Here is a 14930-nt window from a genome sequence, read left to right on the forward strand (position 1 = left end):
GCCTTGACCTTTAATTAGTTTTTATTAAATAAATGTCAATAAATATTCAGCTTCTTTAAACTGGCTCCCAGTATGTTTCAGCCTCTATAAAATGGTTCCCAGTATGCTTCAGCCTTTAAACTGGTTCCCAGTATGTTTCAGCCTCTATAAACTGGTTCCCAGTATGTTTCAGCCTCTATAAACTGGTTCCCAGTATGTTTCAGCCTCTATAAACTGGTTCCCAGTATGTTTCAGCCTCTATAAACTGGTTCCCAGTATGTTTCAGCCTCTATAAAATGGTTCCCAGTATGTTTCAGCCTTTAAACTGGTTCCCAGTATGTTTCAGCCTCTATAAACTGGTTCCCAGTATGTTTCAGCCTCTATAAACTGGTTCCCAGTATGTTTCAGCCTCTATAAACTGGTTCCCAGTATGTTTCAGCCTCTATAAACTGGTTCCCAGTATGTTTCAGCCTCTATAAAATGGTTCCCAGTATGTTTCAGCCTTTAAACTGGTTCCCAGTATGTTTCAGCCTCTATAAACTGGTTCCCAGTATGTTTCAGCCTCTATAAACTGGTTCCCAGTATGTTTCAGTCTTTAAACTGGTTCCCAGTATGTTTTAGTCTTTAACTGGTTCCCAGTATGTTTCAGTCTTTAACTGGCTCCAGTATGTTTCGGTCTTTAACTGGTTCCCAGTATGTTGCAGTCTTTAAACTGGTTCCCAGTATGTTTCAGTCTTTAACTGGTTCCCAGTATGTTTCAGTCTTTAACTGGCTCCCAGCATGTTTCAGTCTTTAACTGGTTCCCAGTATGTTTCAGTCTTTAACTGGCTCCCAGTATGTTTCAGTCTTTAACTGGCTCCCAGTATGTTTCAGTCTTTAACTGGTTCCCAGTATGTTGCAGTCTTTAAACTGGCTCCCAGTATGTTTCAGTCTTTAAACTGGCTGCCAGTATGTTTCAGTCTTTAACTGGTTCCCAGTATGTTTCAGTCTTTAACTGGCTCCAGTATGTTTCGGTCTTTAACTGGTTCCCAGTATGTTGCAGTCTTTAAACTTGCTCCCAGTATGTTTCAGTCTTTAACTGGCTCCCAGTATGTTTCAGTCTTTAACTGGCTCCAGTATGTTTCAGTCTTTAACTGGTTCCCAGTATGTTTCAGTCTTTAACTGGTTCCCATTATGTTTCAGTCTTTAACTGGCTCCAGTATGTTTCGGTCTTTAACTGGCTCCCAGTATGTTTCAGTCTTTAACTGGTTCCCAGTATGTTTCAGTCTTTAACTGGCTCCAGTATGTTTCGGTCTTTAACTGGCTCCCAGTATGTTTTAGTCTTTAACTGGTTCCCAGTATGTTTCAGTCTTTAACTGGTTCCCAGTATGTTTCAGTCTTTAACTGGCTCCAGTATGTTTCAGTCTTTAACTGGTTCCCAGTATGTTTCAGTCTTTAACTGGCTCCAGTATGTTTTAGTCTTTAAACTGGCTCCCAGTATGTTGCAGTCTTTAAACTGGCTCCCAGTATGTTTCAGTCTTTAAACTGGCTGCCAGTATGTTTCAGTCTTTAACTGGTTCCCAGTATGTTTCAGTCTTTAACTGGCTCCCAGTATGTTTCAGTCTTTAACTGGCTCCCAGTATGTTTCAGTCTTTAAACTGGCTCCCAGTATGTTTCAGTCTTTAACTGGCTCCCAGTATGTTTCAGTCTTTAACTGGCTCCCAGTATGTTTCAGTCTTTAACTGGCTCCAGTATGTTTCAGTCTTTAAACTGGTTCCCAGTATGTTTCAGTCTTTAACTGGTTCCCAGTATGTTTCAGTCTTTAAACTGGTTCCCAGTATGTTTCAGTCTTTAACTGGCTCCAGTATGTTTCAGTCTTTAAACTGGCTCCCAGTATGTTTCAGTCTTTAACTGGCTCCAGTATGTTTCAGTCTTTAAACTGGTTCCCAGTATGTTTCAGTCTTTAAACTGGCTCCCAGTATGTTTCAGTCTTTAACTGGCTCCAGTATGTTTCAGTCTTTAACTGGCTCCCAGTATGTTTCAGTCTTTAACTGGCTCCCAGTATGTTTCAGTCTTTAACTGGCTCCCAGTATGTTTCAGTCTTTAACTGGCTCCAGTATGTTTCAGTCTTTAAACTGGTTCCCAGTATGTTTCAGTCTTTAACTGGTTCCCAGTATGTTTCAGTCTTTAAACTGGTTCCCAGTATGTTTCAGTCTTTAACTGGCTCCAGTACGTTTCAGTCTTTAAACTGGCTCCCAGTATGTTTCAGTCTTTAAACTGGCTCCCAGTATGTTTCAGTTTTTAACTGGCTCCAGTACGTTTCAGTCTTTAAACTGGTTCCCAGTATGTTTTATTAGAGTTTTTCTGTGCTGGATTTTAAACCATTAAACTTTATTCTATATGTTCTCATCAGAACATGTTTGTTTTCAGGATAATTACTTGAGGCTACAGATTCATGAACCCGTCCTGTCTCTACAGATGGTACGTTCCCTTCGGTTCCGTTTAGTTCCCTCCAGTTCCCCTCCGTCTGTTCCTACCTCTGAGCGTCTTCATGTGCTGCACCGCCATCCGGAGGACGGTCAGTTTGTCCAGTTTCCTGGACATGGCGTTACAGGTGGGAACCAGAGACGCCAGCTCGTCGATGAAACTGTTCATCTTGTCTCTGCGACGCTTCTCGATCTGGCTGTGAGCCTCTCTGTGGACGGAGACACATCAACAGTTCGTCTAAGTCATGATTATCACGCTGCTGGCACCATCAAAAATATTTATTAAAACAGGGAATCTGGCATCCGGGGGTCACAAACAATTAACAGTAAAAATGTGACCATAAGGCACGTTTCTGTTAAATGTTTTATTTTTGTTAAACTACTCCTTATTTCTGGTAAAACTACTGACATTTCTTTACCCGTCAAGATGTAAATTACTACTTTTTCTCTATAATTTTGACTGTTGATTATATTGATTACTGTAATTTCATAAAACTGGGAAAGACATAAAACAGTTAAAAAAATATAAATTTTTTGAGAACCTTAAAATACACAATGTTTAAAAAATACAAATATCTTTAAAATAATGTTTGTTTTTTATCTAAAAGATTAATTTAATAGTCAAACACTGAAAAAGAACTAAATATCATTAGTAAAAATACAGATTGTCGATGTGATTGTTATTTACAGTTTTTTTTCCATCAACATATAATGATTTTATTGCATATCGGTAATTTGATAGAAAAAGTCCTATAAAATACCAAATTTTGAAAAAAAAATTATTGTACATATTTTTCTTTCAAATAAAAGCAAATATCTGTAAAAAAAAAAAAAAAACTGCTGATTTAAATACAGTACAGATAAATTTTTTTTATTGTTAAAAATTGTACAAAAAAAAAATACCATTTGTAGAAATGAAAAATTTTTGATGTGGACATTATTTACAGTTTGACAGTTTTTATTTATGTAAATTAATACAGATTATCTGTGATTTAACAGAGATTTTTTTCGAATTAACAGTATCTGCAAAACAATATTTCAGTTATTTAAATACAGTAAAATTATGTATTTTTTATTGTTAAATGTTGTAAAAGAACATATTACTATTTTAAAAATACAGATATTTGACGTGGATGTTTTGGCTTGTTTTCTTTTTCAAAAATTTAAACAATTTTACTGTGATTTCAAAACAAATTATCCATAATTTCACAGGAAAGTTCTGTGAAATTACAGTAAACAAATATTTCCCTTTTTTCAGTCCTTAATATGCATAAATTTTCTTTCAAATAACAGTAAATATCTGGAAAATAATAGTTTTTGCTGATTTAAATACAGTAAAAATTGTGATTTTTTTTCTGATTAAGCGTTGTATGTATGTAGAATGAATGAATGTAGAAGTTTTGCTTTTTTTGCAAATTATTTCCTATTTGTGATTTTAAAAGACATAATCTCTAATTTAACAAAACAGAGAAACCCCACAAACACCAGTGAACCGTTGAAATAAACTCCAGGTAAAAACTTTCATTTCTGGCAGCCCGTTGCCTCTCCTATAAGACCAGATCCTAAAACTCTTGCAGTCATCATCAGATCTGATCTAGCAGCTCATAAAACATCGTTCTCTGCAGATAAAAACCCCATTTTTGGTCCTTCAGGACGGGGAGAACTCATCCGAGGGTCGATGCAGCTCGACTGGAAGCTTCCCTTCACTTCTACACACCTCAAAGTTTCTTCTATGAACGAACACAGAGCTGCCTCTGTGTCCGATGGGTGGCATTTAATTCATGCCGGGGATTACAAGGTAAAGAGACGCTGCAGGTACCTGGCATTCTTAATCCGGCCCTGCTGGTCGCTGCAAAGCAAACAGAGAAACGTTAGAGAGAGGAAACAAACGTATCAGAGGTTTAAAAGTCAGCAGAGCGGTTTGGGAATCAGGCCACGGCTTCTGGAACAGCCCTCGTTCAGTTTACGCAACGCTGGTGAAGCTCCAGGCTTTTATCTGACTTCACAATCTGAAGGTGACGTTAAACCTCCTCACAACAACGAGGAGAATCCCCACCCAACCCTCTGGCTCCAAGGCCAGAAACAGAGTCTGGTGGGAAACTGAACGACTCATGGCTCAATAAACGAGATGAAAAGCTCTGACAAATTGTCTGCTTAAAAAAAACTAACAGAGGAGGTGAACTGGAGGTTAGTTCTGGTTGAATATTTATACAAAAGATTGTGTTCAGACGAGTCAATCACAGGCAAATTAATCTCACCAGCAGGTTTAAAACACATATTTCAGTTTAATCTATTTAATATCACCAAAAACACACCATTTATCAGAGTCACAAACCCAAAAAACAAATTAAATCAGAGAATTTTAGACTTTCAGGTGGTTCTGCAGTTCAATCAGGAAAAAAATATATTTTGTATAATAATAAAAAAAATGTAGTTTTTTCATCAAAATCACATTATTCTGCATGTCTCATTTAAAAACATAAAAATATGAAAAATATTTAATGAAAATGTTTCATTACAAAATTAATTACCACCTGAACAAATAAATAAAATATTACAAATATTTAATAAAAATGTCTAATTGTTCAATTATTGTCCAATTAAAAAAAACATAATACAAATGTCTCATTAAAAATAATTGCCTCATTTAAAAAATACAATATATGTAATAAAAATGTCATTACAAAAATATTTTCCATTTAGAAAAAATAAATACAATATTAAAAATATTTAATAACAATGTCTAAAAAATTATTGTTTCGTAAAAAAAATTATAAAAATCAAAAAAATATTTAATAACGTCTCATTAAAAATAAATGTCTCATTAAAAGATAACAAATATATATATATATATATATATATATATATATATATATATATATAAAAACAAAAATATTAAATAAAAACGTCTTATTGTCTCAAAAAATATAAAACATATTTACTAAAAATATCTCATTAAAAAAATAATTGGCAAAAATAAATCAGATTTTATAGCTATTAGCAATTTTACTTTTGAAAATTATTTTGGGAATTTAAAACTATTTTCTAAACACTTTTATATGTATTATTAACATTTTCCAACATTTTATTAACATTTTTGACACATTATTGTTACTGTCCAATATTTTTTTTCCATCATTCAGATATTTTCTGAATATTTTTAATATTTTGATTTTTTCTGACAGAGTACATTTTGTTTTCTATTTCTTCCCATATTTACTAAATATTCCCCCACAATGTAAATTTTTTTGACATTAATATTTTCTAAACATTTTTGTACACGATTGTCCTTTTCCCCCCATCATTCAGATATTTTATTACTACTTAGATTTTTTAAATTTTAATAATATTTTATAAATTTTCTAAATATTTTTGGATGTTAGGACACTGAATCTGCTGGTTAAAAGTCTAAATATTATTATATTAGAGAAAACTTCCATTCACCTCCACTGAAACCTGCAGGTTGAATTTCTAATAAATCAGAAGACTGAAGCTTTCTGCTTTCCTACAGAACGGTACACGTGAGTTTTCTGATCATAATAAACTGGACCTTAAAGTTAAATGGAAATAAAACAGTGAATAAGAACATCAAATCGGCAGATGACTTACTTTCCCAGCTTGTCTTTATCTGGGTCCATGTCACTACAGAGAAAAACACAGAAGATGTCAGACATTTAAACAAAAAGGTTCACTGGGTTCAGCAGCTTTGATTTTCAGTCTCTTTAATATTCTATGGAGTTAAATCCAGACTGACTGATTAAACTTTCTACAAACATGGAGTGGAGTTTGAACTTACTCAAATGAGAAGCCATCAATTCTGCAAAGAAACACAAATAATGAATCAGTTTTCAGTCAGCAAGGCAGAGATGAATGTGATTATTTTGATTATTTAGAGACAGAACTATTAAAGACGGTTTAAAGTTTCAGGTCAGTGAGGCCAAAAATGCTGCAGGTTTCTGTTAAGCTTCTGATGTCTCTGTAAACTTCACTGTTTATTTTTTTTTCTTTCTCTGTACATCTCATGAGTGAAATATCTTCATGATATTTCAGGTGGACAGTCTGCAGCTTTGTGCTTCTAAAACCTTCTTACTGGTAGTCGGTGGTGCTGCCCTTCCGCTTGCGGGTGTAGTCCATGCCAGGCGTGCTGATGGAGCCGGGGGACATGAAGTCGGTCATCGTAGACGAGATGTCCATCCTTTGGTCTGCCATCAGGTCATCTGGACGGCAAAGACAGAAGCTTCGTTAGTCAGCTGTAGTCGCATTCTCTGAATGAGACTTTGAGTCGGGGAGAATTCCAGTAAGGTGATCAGTAGAAATCAACTGGTAGGTTCTTGAAGACGTTCCACCTTCATCCAAGGTTCTTCTTCGGTTCTAACTGACTGATGAGGAGTTACAGACAACGACCTGTCCAGGTGGTTGTTGGTGGACCTCCTAGTTTCACAATAATTCACACCTGGACAGGTTGTTGGTGTTTATAGTCACATCGGGTCACATGTCTGAAGGAACATTAACAACCAGACCTCACCTGTCTCCAGGTTTGAATGCTGTGAAACCAGAAGGTCCACCCACAATGACACCAATCATGGCTGTGAAACCAGAAGGTCCACCAACAATGACACCAATCATGGCTGTGAAACCAGAAGGTCCACCAACAATGACACCAATCATGGCTGTGAAACCAGAAGGTCCACCAACAATGACACCAATCATGGCTGTGAAACCAGAAGGTCCACCAACAATGACACCAATCATGGCTGTGAAACCAGAAGGTCCACCAACAATGACACCAATCATGAGCTGTGAAACCAGAAGGTCCACCAACAATGACACCAATCATGGCTGTGAAACCAGAAGGTCCACCAACAATGACACCAATCATGGCTGTGAAACCAGAAGGTCCACCAACAATGACACCAATCACGGCTGTGAAACCAGAAGGTCCACCAACAATGACACCAATCATGGCTGTGAAACCAGAAGGTCCACCAACAATGACACCAATCATGAGCTGTGAAACCAGAAGGTCCACCAACAATGACACCAATCATGGCTGTGGAACCAGGAGGTCTATCAATAAATTTTGTTGCATAAACTGCAGCTCTACCACCATGATTGCTGTCGTTGCTGGTGGACTTTCTGGTTTCACAACATCTACACCTGTACACAGGTGAGTCCTGGTTGTTAATGGACCTTCAGACTTGTGACCTGGAGGGACTATGAAAGCTGTAACTTGCCATTAGTCTGTTAGGATTGAAGAACCTTGGATGAAGGTCCAGATGGTTTCTCCTGAAGCTCCTACGATCACCATAACCTGATGACTGAGAACCTCCAGACAAACTTCAATAAGGTGGTTTGTATATTTTGCACCGACGCCTGAAGATCAAACTCCCAGTAGCTCCGTCTCCATCCGTTAGCTCTCTGTGCTCACATGTTCTAGATTTAATAAACTCACTAAACATCTTTTTATCTTCATCAGCTGGTCTGACACAGACTTGGGTTCTGATAGTTCCACCACTGACTTAAATAATAACGTCATGTTTTATTGGTTATTATCATGTTGGAGTTTCCAGTTTAACTCCACAGACTCTTTGATATGTAAACATGTGCTTCCATGTGGTACGGTTTAGAACACGTGTGTTTAATTCTGGGCTCCAACATGGTGGTCAGCAGCTGATCAGTTAAATGTAAATACAGAGGAGGCTGGTGGATGTGGAGAGGTTATTTTAAAAAATTAGATAAACAGTCACAACATCATAAATAATAAGGGTGTAGACATCCTAATGCTGAAGTGGATTTTTCAGAATTAAAGCCTTCATCATCTTTTATGGGTTTATTTTTGGGAGAAATCCAGGCTTTCTTCTTCCTGAGGGGATAAATCTGCTGCATCTGACTTAAAATTCACACCTCATTCAGGATTTCTGCTAATTTTCAGCCATGTTCTTGGTTTCTGCAGATATTTAATCCATCGGTCTCCATGGTTTTTAACTGAATCAGACGTAGAAAAATATTCAGATATATTCAGATATAACCTGAATAAAGCAGACTGAGTGTAACGGAGGGCTGAAGGATGCAAATAAAGCTCTGACTAAAAGCATCTGCAGGATTAGTCACGTCTGAACCGACGACACGATAAAAGAGTCTCTGAGGAACTATCTGGAGGTAGCTCTAGAGGAACATCTTTATCATCCAGACTCATATGGAGTCTGGAGAAAAAGTAGAAATAGTTAATAAATAGAAGGACACATTCACATTTCATTTAATACATTTAATTTTTTAAAAAAAAGGTTAAAAAAGTGTTTTTGACTGATTGGAATGATTTGATTTATTATTCTTATTACTCTTATTTACATATTTGAGTCTATTCAGTGCATAATTTATTATTTTATTTTTATCATTTCATTTCCAGAAACCTCAAAGCAAAAACAAAAAATCAAACATTAAAATTCACCACCAGGTTTAAATAGTATATTTTCTAAAATTGTATTTGTTTTAATAATGATTAAAATTACACCATTTATCAGCATAAAAACTAATAAAATCATCCAGTTTTCTCCTTTCTGTCAGTTCTTGAATGTTTATTCTGATGTGCAGCTAAACCAGGAAATAAAAAATATTTAAATAAACTGATAAATCTAATTTATTACTATTCTTAGAATTTATTTTATTAACTGATTTCTGAATTTATTCAGTTATTTACATATTTTAGTCCATTTTTTTTTTTTATGAATTTTGACTTCTATTTGGTCCTATAAATCTATTTATATTTTAACAATACATCATTTTACTAATTTATTTATTTATTCTAATTTTTATCTCATTTGATGTTTCCTCTTTTTTCCATATTTATTTATTTTATTTATTTATTCATGTATTTTAGTCAATTTTTTAAAAATGATTTTTTATTCAGTTTTTATGAATTTTGACTTCTATTTTGCCCTTCATCCATCGACATTTTAATAAGAGTTCATATTTTACATTTTTTTGTATTTATATTTTTTTTAATATTTGTCCAGAAGCAGAAAGTGAATGATACTGTTTTTTAAATTAATTCATATTTGTGTTCAATGAATAGTTTATTACTTAATTTTTTAGAATTTTCTTATTCTATTCTTATATTATATTTTAATAAGACATTTAATATTTTACATTTTTAAATGCTTTTATATCTTTTATATTTCAGGAGTAGAACATCATTTACTCTGCTGTTTTTAAAATTCGTTCATGTTTATTACTTCATTTTTTATTATTTTCTTATTGTGTTTCTATGAATTCTGACTTCTACTTAGCCCTCCTCTGATCTATTTATATTTTATTAATATACATTTCATTTAATTTAATGCATTAGCCTTATTTCACATTCTCTGTCCCTGTTTTACTGAGTTCTTCATTTATAGATGTTTGTGTTGTTTTATTGCATTTTTTTCCTTCTATCTGTGAAGCACTTTGTGTTGCTTCTCTTTTATATAAAGTTTAATTTGTGTTGCTTCTCATTTGTATAAATAAAGTTTAATTTGTGTTGCTTCTAATTTGTATAAATAAAGTTTAATTTGTGTTCCTTCTAATCTGTATAAATAAAGTTTAATTTGTGTTCCTTCTAATCTGTATAAATAAAGCTTAATTAGTGTTGCTTCTCATTATATAAATAAAGTTTAGTTAGTGTCGCGTCTCATTTATATAAATAAAGTTTGACTGACTGCAGGGCTGTGTGTTGAATGGTTTTGGCCAGTTCAGGTGATTTTTGCAGCCATGATGTGGACGCTGCAGCACAGAAGCTACAGAAAATAAAAACTTGGACTCTTCTCGACCAATCAGACCAGTTCAGCTTCAGATAAAACGTGAAATATGTTCACCATCTCTCAAAGTCCAGAGACGTTTCTGGGACACAGGACCAACCTGGATTGGAAATTTTGACACGTTTCTCCATTTTCAAAGGCCAACAATGACTTGTTTCTGTTATTTGGACCATTTTTAGGCATTTTAGACAATTTTAAAGTCATTTTGGTCAAACTGCGGGTCATTGTAGACACAGTAAGTCTTCTTGCACAAATTCTAAAACCTTCTAGACACATTTTGAGTTGTTTCGGACAAGTTTTAAGAGACTTTAGTCAAGTTTGAGTGTGTCTAGACAAATGGAAGTCAGTTTGAACACATTCTGAGTCATTCAAGTCCGTTTTTAAAGAACAGTTTGGACAACTTTTAGTCATTTTGGACAACTCAAAATCTAAAAAAATGGAACCTTGTCTGGTCAAACTTTAACCCATCAGATTTTACCGATGTTAGAGCCTCAACAGTTGGAGAAATGTGGACCAAAGACTGGATTTTAGTAGAAATATGGATCCATCCATAGATATACACTTAGAGAAACTTTATGAAGACACTAGACCAGCTTGGATTGGAGGTTTTAGACTTTTTTCCATTTTAAAGGACAAATAATTCTTCATTATTGTTAATTTGCACTATTTTAAGTCATTTCTGGACAAGTTTTAGAGATTTTAGAGTTACTGGGGGTCATTTTCAGTCATTTTGGACAATTTTAAGTCAATTTTAGATATGTTTAGGTCATTTTTAAATCATTTTTGAGTCATTTTGAACAAAATTCCAGTCATTTTGGACAAAATTTCAGTCATTTTGGACAAATTTTATGTAATTTTTGAACAATTTTGGGTCATTTTGGACACATTTTTGATATTTTGGGTCCTTTTTTTCAGAATTTTAAGTCACTTTAGACATATTTCAAATCATTTCAGAAAATTATGAGACATTTTGGGCAATTATGAGTCATTTTAAGGAGACTCGGGTCAAAATATGTAAATACTGGAACCTTGTCTGGTCATATTTGCCACACATCAGATTCTACTGACATCAGTGCCTCTAAAGATGGTGAAATGTGGACCAAAGACTGTATTTTATTTCAGCTATTACAGTCTCTTTTTTTATTTCATGGCTTGTACAGTTATAGATCCACAAGTGAGATGTTTGTCATCTTACATTGTACTTTTTGAGAAAGTACAATTTAAGCCCAGAGGAGTGTTTTGGCAGAACTTTACTCACCACAGATGTTCATCACAGCCTCAGTGTTAAAATCATTTCCTTCCATCCACTCTCGAGCCCTCAACTGTGAAAAAACCCCAAAACAAAACGAGAGTGATTCTGACGCTGTGTGAAAAAATCCAAAACACTGAGAGAAAACACAGCTACAGTTGCCGGGACACAAACGGCAAAACATCCCTCCATCTAGGTCAGCGTGGCGGCAGAAAAACAGGAAGCTCCTATTGTCTCGCATGTATAGAAATAAAGCGTATGTCACAGCTGGTGTTCCTCAGACACGTAGGCTGAATCATATCACTTACATGATGACACACATAGGAGGCTGGGGCCATTTATTCATTTACACCCACAGGAGGAGTTAAATTTACCTGCGGACCAACTTTTATGCACTTCCAGAGTCAATGCAAACTATCAGGTTTACTCCTAGAAGTAAATTAAGTAGAACCAGCTCGACTGAAGCTAAAAATATCTAAATAAAGATGAAACTGACCAACAGACAAACCAGTTTGTAAAGTTTTGCTGTATTAGCTGTGATGTGGCAGCAAATCAGGACCAAGAATGAAAACGTTTCACACTGTTAGCACTGAGAGGAAACTTATCAACAACTTATCGACAGCAGAATTTACCGATGTTCGTTAAACGCCTCACAGTGCAGGCTGCTGTAGATGCCGCTAGACGCTCTCAGGTTGAGCAAAAGTTACTTGAAAAAGAGTGAAAAATGGTGTTATAATGTCAGATATGTCTGAAAGGAAAGGGAGCGATGTGTGGGGTTTTTTTTTTTGGAGTAGAGCATATTTTTAAGTGTAAACATCGCAGTCGATCTTTTTTATATAACAGCAGGAGGCTAAAACCATGATTGTGGTTAATCTTTGTTTCATTTTGCAGCCCTATTACTGCATTAATCGATCTATTTGAATGTATTTCCTCCACCAGACGACTCCTTGGTTTTGTTTTTAAAATAATCCGCTACAGCTAACTAGCATCTATCTTCATCTGCTAATGAACACTATAACTCTGTAGAAGCTAACTAGCATCTATCTTCATCTGCTAATGAACACTATACTCTGTAGAAGCTAACTAGCATCTATCGTCATCTGCTAATGAACAATATAACTCTGTAGAAGCTAACTAGCATCTATCTTCATCTGCTAATGAACACTATACTCTGTAGAAGCTAACTAGCATCTATCTTCATCTGCTAATGAACACTATAACTCTGTAGAAGCTAACTAGCATCTATCTTCATCTGCTAATGAACACTATACTCTGTAGAAGCTAACTAGCATCTATCTTCATCTGCTAATGAACACTATAACTCTGTAGAAGCTAACTAGCATCTATCGTCATCTGCTAATGAACACTATAACTCTGTAGAAGCTAACTAGCATCTATCTTCATCTGCTAATGAACACTATACTCTGTAGAAGCTAACTAGCATCTATCGTCATTTGCTAATGAACACTAACTCTGTAGAAGCTAACTAGCATCTATCTGCATCTGCTAATGGACACTATACTCTGTAGAAGCTAACTAGCATCTATCGTCATTTGCTAATGAACACCTGTAACTCTGTAGAAGCTAACTAGCATCCATCGTCATCTGCTAATGAACACTATAACTCTGTAGAAGCTAACTAGCATCTATCTGCATCTGCTAATGAACACTATACTCTGTAGAAGCTAACTAGCATCTATCTTCATCTGCTAATGAACACTATAACTCTGTAGAAGCTAACTAGCATCTATCGTCATCTGCTAATGAACACTATAACTCTGTAGAAGCTAACTAGCATCTATCTTCATCTGCTAATGAACACTATACTCTGTAGAAGCTAACTAGCATCTATCGTCATTTGCTAATGAACACTAACTCTGTAAAAGCTAACTAGCATCTATCTTCATCTGCTAATGGACACTATACTCTGTAGAAGCTAACTAGCATCTATCGTCATCTGCTAATGAAAACCTGTAACTTTGTAGAAGCTAACTAGCATCCATCGTCATCTGCTAATGAACACTATAACTCTGTAGAAGCTAACTAGCATCTATCTGCATCTGCTAATGAACACAAGACTCTGTAGAAGCTAACTAGCATCTATCATCATCTGCTAATGAACACTATAACTCTGTAGAAGCTAATTAGCATCTATCGTCATCTGCTAATGAACACTATAACTCTGTAGAAGCTAACTAGCATCTATCTTCATTTGCTTATGAACACCATACTCTGTAGAAGCTAACTAGCATCTATCGTCATCTGCTAATGAACACTATACTCTGAAGAAGCTAACTAGCATCTATCTTCAATTGCTAATGAACACTGTAACTGTAGAAGCTAACTAGCATCTATCGTCATCTGCTAATGAACACTACTCTGTAGGAGCTAACTAGCATCTATCTTCATCTGCTAATGAACACTGTAACTCTGTAGAAGCTAACTAGCATCTATCTTCATCTGCTAATGAACACTGTAACTCTGTAGAAGCTAACTAGCATCTATCGTCATATGCTAATGAACACTATACTCTGTAGAAGCTAACTAGGCTAACTAGCACTCAGAGAAGCTTCTAGTCTCCCCTCAGACCAAACTTAGATTGAGAAGAATGAAATCAGGAGCTCTAATGTCAGATTTACCTTAAATCAAGTCATTTTTATCTGAGTTATTATCTCTGTAATATTTTAAACATCGATTTTGAACATACATGATCGATGTTTTGATGAAGGGCTGAGAAAATATAGAAAACGCTGCAAAAATGGCGTCTTTATAAATTGTTTGTCGCTTTAATAAAGACACTTTAATCTCTAACTTGTATTCAAACAGCTGGTCTAGGAGGAATAAAGTAAAACAAAACAAGTTATTGAGGACAACAAATGTCCAACTTCTTCCTAATTTTTTTGACATATATTATCATCCCACTACTTCCTGGATTTCTAGCAAATATTCGCCTCTTTAGAGTCTTGTGGAGGAGTCAGCATTAAGCTCTGCACTTTGTCATGTCTGTAAGTTGGAACAGCAGCAAGAATTACAAACAAACTTTGATGATGAGAAGATGGAGATCCGGTGGGTATTTCTGCATTTTTAAATGTAACATTTGACAATTTATAGTGTATTTTTCACTTTAATACTGTTTTAATCGTAGTATATTTATACTTTATGGTCTATTTTTCACTGTGGTACTGTTTTATCGTAGTATATTTACACTTTATGGTGTATTTTCCACATTGGTACCTTTTTAATTGTAGTATATTTACATTTTATGGTGTATTTTGTACTATATTTTTCAATAAAGCTTTTCTGTTCTGTATTACTTTATGAACCCTGCCCGTCCTACTGCAATGGGACAAACCCGTCCCAGAAAGATCATTCCATGTTTGCAGTCTTTTATTTCCATGTAACGTACTGAAGTGGATGTAAGTGTTTCCTGTTATCGTATTCGAC

General features: G+C 35.0%; 1 protein-coding gene across 2 annotated transcripts in view; it reads right to left on the minus strand.

Moving 5' to 3' along the window:
• bmal1a (basic helix-loop-helix ARNT like 1a) overlaps positions 1 to 14930 on the minus strand; it is a 52236-nt gene that overhangs the window by 17905 nt on the left and 19401 nt on the right. Inside the window, exons 3-8 of one of the 2 annotated variants that reach the window (XM_055009200.1) lie at positions 11496 to 11559; positions 6535 to 6661; positions 6241 to 6261; positions 6054 to 6086; positions 4264 to 4293; positions 2496 to 2653 (exon numbers count right to left, since the gene is read on the minus strand). In XM_055009200.1, coding sequence (XP_054865175.1) covers positions 2496 to 2653; positions 4264 to 4293; positions 6054 to 6086; positions 6241 to 6261; positions 6535 to 6661; positions 11496 to 11541 — 415 coding nt within the window. In that variant the 5' untranslated portion in view covers positions 11542 to 11559. The remainder of the gene's footprint in view (positions 1 to 2495; positions 2654 to 4263; positions 4294 to 6053; positions 6087 to 6240; positions 6262 to 6534; positions 6662 to 11495; positions 11560 to 14930) is intronic. The other variant, XM_055009201.1, reaches the window with a different exon arrangement.

This window comes from Amphiprion ocellaris, chromosome 3 (assembly GCF_022539595.1).
Source record: "Amphiprion ocellaris isolate individual 3 ecotype Okinawa chromosome 3, ASM2253959v1, whole genome shotgun sequence".
Taxonomy (NCBI): domain Eukaryota; kingdom Metazoa; phylum Chordata; class Actinopteri; family Pomacentridae; genus Amphiprion; species Amphiprion ocellaris.